General features: G+C 38.0%; 1 protein-coding gene across 1 annotated transcript; it reads left to right on the top strand.

Moving 5' to 3' along the window:
- The first annotated feature begins 2572 nt into the window (after positions 1-2572).
- Positions 2573-5140, top strand: LOC18434590 (Tetratricopeptide repeat (TPR)-like superfamily protein). Its single transcript, XM_006844658.4, has one exon. It carries the CDS (start codon positions 3122-3124, stop codon positions 4406-4408), a length of 1287 nt encoding a protein of 428 aa, XP_006844721.2. The 5' UTR covers positions 2573-3121; the 3' UTR covers positions 4409-5140.
- Positions 5141-6107: the final 967 nt, after the last annotated feature.

The raw sequence follows: 6107 nt of genomic DNA, 5'->3' as shown, positions 1-6107 counted from the left end.
GCGATCCACGCGCGAGGGTGATTGTTTCCACTGGACACGTGGCAACAAAGCCTTGGTTGGATAACGTCTGTAATGTGGTCCCCACAAAAGACTCGGTCTTCTAAGGCTGACGTGGACTCATTGCAGGTGTCATTGTTGCCTCCACTTGTGAAAGATGCCCCTCCCACGGGAGATCTCATGGCTGATCTCATGCGTTCTTGACTCGTTTCACAAAAGGATATAAAAAAGGAATTTTAAATTGTAAAAATAATACATTTTACAATTTAAATATTTTCGATCTTTATTTATTTGGGAGCTTCCAACTTCCTATTTTAGAAAAAGGATAGATTTTTAGATCATCACAATTACTATTGTTTTGACCTTTTCGACACCACAAGTGTATCTTCCAGCTAATTTTAGAAATGTGACTTACTTTGATTGTTTATATTTGACGTCTTATATAAACTACGGAAAATTGTTCCATGGGGGCTAGACTGCATTTCTATACATGCGATCCAAAAAGTGTAAAACATCTCTCTTAAAGATAGATGCAAGTAGGTGTTTCATCTAAAAATAATGAATACTAATGGTCCAAATGTTTTATTACTAGATTATTATTTTTAGTTTTTTTAAATTTATTTAATTTTTCATATTCATGATTTGCATGTTAGAGATTACATGTCTTTAAAAATTAAGTCTTAAAATCCATCTAAAAAATAAGTTTATTAAGAGACCCACATTTCTACATATGCGGGCTTGGCCACATAAAAACTGGATCCATAAACTACACACGAATATAAAAGAAAGGGAAAAACCGGGTCCATAAACTACGCACTAATATAAAAAAAAGGGAAAGTATACAATAAGACCGTTTGTCTTGAATATGAGAAGATCAAAATTACCCCTAACCAACAAATGTCTAATAGGGCAGTTGGGTTGTACTCTGAATTGCGCTTAGACTTTGGAAAAAAAATTAAAAGGAAATTTTATGTACATACCGGGAAACAAAGGCATATTTATTTTATGATCCATATTTTCCCAATTTTACACCCAGGTTCAATATTTTTCTACTTTGTTTACTTCAATTTGGTCCTCAATTTGATATTTAGCAACATATTATTGTCACCTCTAAGAGCGATGCAGCTCTAAAAAATTGAACTGCGCCATATCTGGTGTTTGTCTGTGGGAAAAATTACATCCGTGAGATAAATAAAACACGGAATTATGTGGAGGTCCAATTTTTTTTGGCAATTTTTACATGGAGGTTTATTTTCTAATTTTGCCGCTCTGTGCGGTATAATACCTTATTAGATTATTGTGCACAAATACAACCACTCTCAATCATTTCAAGTCACTGGCAAGAACATTGCAAACGAGAACACAGAAAATGGATAAAAATCCATTGAAACTCAAGGAATCAATAACAAAAACGGATACTTTTATGAAAGTCTATGGCTCCAAATCTTGAGCATTCTCTTTTCTCTATCACTACCTCTATCAAGTGAATCTTAGAGTACTCTCTGGTTTATATATACCTGTCTACTATTCAGGCAAATATCATCACCTATTTTCATTAAGGAACTGCAATAAACCTCTGAAACAAGAATCAACCAGAGAGGACCTGCCCTAGTTTTGTTTTGAACACCGGGGCCTTGGACAATATAAATAAAATAATAGTAAAAGAAAAAAAGAAAAAAAAAAGGGTGCAATTTGTATAAAGCCGAGGCTCTAAACAATCAAAGTAAATCGTACCTTTAAATAGTGTCGATAAATGTGGTTTCAATGCTGGAAATATTTGTGATAGCCTTAAAATATATTTTCTCTCTAAGTATAAAATTTAAAGCTTAAAAAATAATGTAGATCGAGCAGATCTATCAAAACTTGAAAATTGACAGCGCAAAAAATACATTACAATATGCACTATTCCAAAAAAAAGGATCTATTTTATGAGGATTCATAGGGGCTGATCTACCCGGCCGATAGGTTCTTAAATACTAATTCAAGATGACAAGAACAAAAACCAACTTAATAAGAAAAGAAAAGTATAAAATGAGACCATTTACCTTTGGTATTAGGCGATCACGTTAGTCTTGACCATTGGATGTAAAATTGGGTAGCTGCAATTATTCTATTGACCAAGCTCAAACTTCAAAATAAATTCAAACTTTGTAGCACATCGAAATTATCAAATTTCACATCGAATAGTTGTAAGTAATTGAGACCACCTTGTATAAAAATAAAAGGTAAATGGTCTCATTGTATGCAATCACAATAGGAAAATTAAATAGGGTGGAGAGGGGGGGGGGGGGGATTTGATATCGGTTTCATGAAGCGTTCTTTTTAATGCCAAGGGGGAAGCCAAATCAAATTCATCATAGAGATTTTTTTTGTTTTTTTTGGCTAAATCGTTAGTGATTGATGAGCCCCTACCTGTTGTTTAAATCGTTAGTGATTGATTAGCCCCTACCCGTTGTTTAAATCATTAGTAATTTTTTAATACGTAAGGTGAAAAGGGAAGCCTAAATCTTAGTTGAAGCACAAGTGGTACTACCGTCACGATCCCAACCCCAACCCTATTTTTAGGCAGAAAAAGTAAGAGAGAGAACATGTGGTTTCCTATTTAAGGGTGACAACAGGTCGGGTTGGGTCTGGGTCCGACTAGACCTGACTTGGACTCGAAAAAATGATATGGGAATCAGATTCGAATCCAAACCAAAAATCAAAATATCTATATGTTTAACTATATTTAAATATATTGAGACTGAAAAAATAACATCAGACCTAGACCCAAAGCTGGACTTGACCGATCCGAGGTCCGAGTAGTAATAAGATCCAAAATTTGGACTCGGACTAGACCCGTCGGATCCAATTTTTAAACCCATAACCAGACCTGGTTCAGGTCTACCCTCAAGTCCGGGCCCATTGCCACCCCTAGGGTTTGCAAACCAATTAACCGTGCATTCCATGGTTGGTGTGGGAGTGGAACAGAGATTAATCCATGTGAGTACGTGACCATTGAAAATCGAGGACTTGTGTAGCCAGTCCATGGATGGGGAGAGATAGCACTTTTAGAGAGAAGAAGGACACCTTCATTTTGAGCGGTTAGGCCCATCACTGTTCCCGCCAAAAAGCCTCCATCAAAATGTTGTGCTGCACTGTGAAACCCCCTTCAATCCCCACTTTCTCTCACGACCATTTTCTCTCTCCTCAAAGCTCGAACCCCAGTTTCTCTCACTACCAAGCTCTCTCTCTCCTCCAAAAATGCTCAACCCCAAACCATCTCCTCCAAATCCATGCCCACCTCTTCAGAACAGGCCTCCACCGAGATTACATCCTCATAACAAAGCTCATCAACCTGTGCTCAATTCACCAAAAAATAGATCATGCAACCTTGGTTTTCAACCAAATAGAAAACCCATTAACCTTTACATGGAACACCATGATAAGGGCCTATATCAAATCAAATTATCCAGAAGAAGCTATTCTCATGTACAATCTGATGGTTATTCATGGCTTTTTACCCGACAAATTCACCTACCCATTTGTTATCAAGGCCTGCGTCGCCTTCTCTTCTCTTGAAAAGGGCAAAGAGGTTCATGGCCGAGCCATTAAAGCTGGTATGGTTCCTGATATCTTCTTACAAAACACCCTAATGGAGTTGTACATGAAATGCAATGAGAAAACTTTGGCCCACAAATTGTTTGATAAAATGTCTGTGAAAAGTGTAGTTTCATGGACTACCATGGTTGCTGGGCTGGTCTCTCATGGTGATATGGCCTCTGCCCGCAGAGTGTTCGATGAAATGCCCGAGAGAAATGTAGTTTCGTGGACGGCCATGATCCATGGCTATGTGCGTAATAACCAGCCCCACGAAGCCTTAGAATTATTCATCTTAATGCTAAGAGCCAATGTGAGACCAAATGAGTTCACGATTGTTAGCCTTCTCCTTGTCTGTACGAGCCTTAATAGCTTGAGATTGGGGAGGTGGGTTCATGAGTTTATGGCAAAGAGCGGGTTCGAGTTATCGGTTTATTTAGGCACAGCTCTTATAGATATGTATAGCAATTGTGGCAGCATTAATGATGCGAAAAATGTGTTTGATGGGATGAGCGAGAGAAGCGTCGCAACATGGAACTCGATGATCACCAGCTTGGGGGTGCATGGAAAGGGCAAAGAGGCGCTCAATGTTTTTGGAGCGATGGAGAAAGGGAAAGTGAGGCCTGATGACATTACATTTGTGGGTGTGTTGTGTGCTTGTGTTAACATGGGGCTGGTAGAAGAAGGTGGTGTATACTTTGATTCTATGTACAGTGTGTATGGAATTGTGCCCACTTTGGAGCACTGTAGGTGTATGGTTGAGCTTGTGGAGCTTGGGAGGAACAATGATGGGGTTTTAGTGGAGAAAGGGATCATCTCAACCTTATGCTAAAGAGGACGGTGGGGATTGGCCAGTACTATACACACCATAGACAATTATACATTGTGTATAGCAATGTTACCTGGGCATGGACACGGCTGTTTGAGTCCGGTGCATGTCTTTAAGTGTTAGATGTGCTGGACTCAAACCAAGATATAGGAAGACACGCTTATACGACGAATATTTGATTATAAAGCAATAGATTTCTAATGTGCATATAATTAGAAATTATATTCGTTCCATTTATATGTGGTTGGTGAAGTGATATACCAGATATACATCACAAAATGCAACATGAACACCGAGGAATGAGTGTGGTGGTGCAACATGAACACTTGGTTGAAGTTGTGGAGCAAGGATTTTGGGACTTGAATGCTTTTAGAGGGAAAGGTGGGCAAGGGGAGGAGGGTAGAAGTTGTGGAGCATGGATTTGGGGACTTCAATGCTTTCAGTGTTGAAAAACTTGAGGGCAGAGATGGACCCATTTTTAGGATTAGGGGCAGTGTCGTGAGACTATCGATCGTAAAGATCAGGCTTTTATCTGAATTGTGAGAACTCTGTAAATTTTTTTGTAACTCTCCATGGCCATGAAACCCTTCTTAAAGAGCGATGGAGGGATGGAGGGGGCGTTCTTCAACATTCAGCTCCCTCCTGAATCTCTGAAGAAACGTGACCTTGTAATCCTATAATCTTGGAAAGTGGGTGGTCACTTTCTAGCCGTTAAATAACGGTACTTTCTCTATCTAAGAACTTCTTTTTTAGTGATAAGCATTAAATTATAAGAGAGAGAAATATTATACGTTTAAAGGCCTCATGGCTACACACGTACCAACATCTCTCATGTGGTTATGAGGGCCGGATATATTAAAATAGTATAAAGTCTTTATCATTTAATGAATTTAACATTTATGTGTAAATTTTTTTGTTTTTTGAACTGTTAGGTATTATCTAAAAATTTAAAATGACAAAAATAGACACATAAATGTTAAATTCATTAAGTGATAAAGATTTTATGATATTTCAATATATCTCGCCCTCATAGCCAAGTGAGAGATATTGATATGTGTGTGGCCATGGAGCGTTTAAACGTGTAATATTTCTCTCTCTTATCATTTAACGCTTATCACTCCAAAAGGGGGGCTTATTAGAGAGAGAAAATATCGTTATCTAATGCTAGAAAGTAACCACCCACTTCCCAAGATTACAGAGCTACGTTTTCTCAAAGATTTCAGGAGGAAGCCGAACGTTGGAGAACGCCCCCTCCGATTTCAAGAAGAAGCCGATTATTGGAGAATGACCTCCTTCATCCTTTTTAAAAAGGGTTTCATGGCCATAGAGGTACACATAAATTTTCAGAGTTCTCACATTTTTGGTAAAAGTCTGATCACACATTTCTGGTAACAGCATGATCTTTGCGATCAATATTCTCACGACACTGGCCCTAATGATAGGAGTGGGTCCATCTCTTCCCTTAAGTTTTTCAACATTGGTATCAGAGCGAGTTGTGGAAGTGTGGTGGGCTCGTAACCTACCGTTTCTAGGTTCCATTATTCATTTATTTATTTTTTATTTAATTTTTGCTCATAACCCACAGGTCACAAGATCGAAATCGATTATTTGATTTCATGTGAGTTTGTATTTTATTGAACAATAGCTCTTTTAATTGATTTTTTTTCAATTCTCTATTTACTCTATTGAAATTTGTCATCTC

Source organism: Amborella trichopoda, chromosome 6, assembly GCF_054954075.1.
Source record: "Amborella trichopoda isolate Santa Cruz 75 chromosome 6, AtrichopodaSantaCruz75HAP2 v2.0, whole genome shotgun sequence".
Taxonomy (NCBI): Eukaryota; Viridiplantae; Streptophyta; class Magnoliopsida; order Amborellales; family Amborellaceae; genus Amborella; species Amborella trichopoda.
Note: the sequence above shows the minus strand (reverse complement) of the source record. Positions and strands in the feature narration are given on the sequence as shown.

What these genes read in the sequence shown, in the direction of transcription:
- LOC18434590 (XM_006844658.4), top strand. Translation starts at nt 3,122, where the DNA reads ATGTTGTGCTGCACTGTGAAACCCCCTTCAATCCCCACTTTCTCTCAC.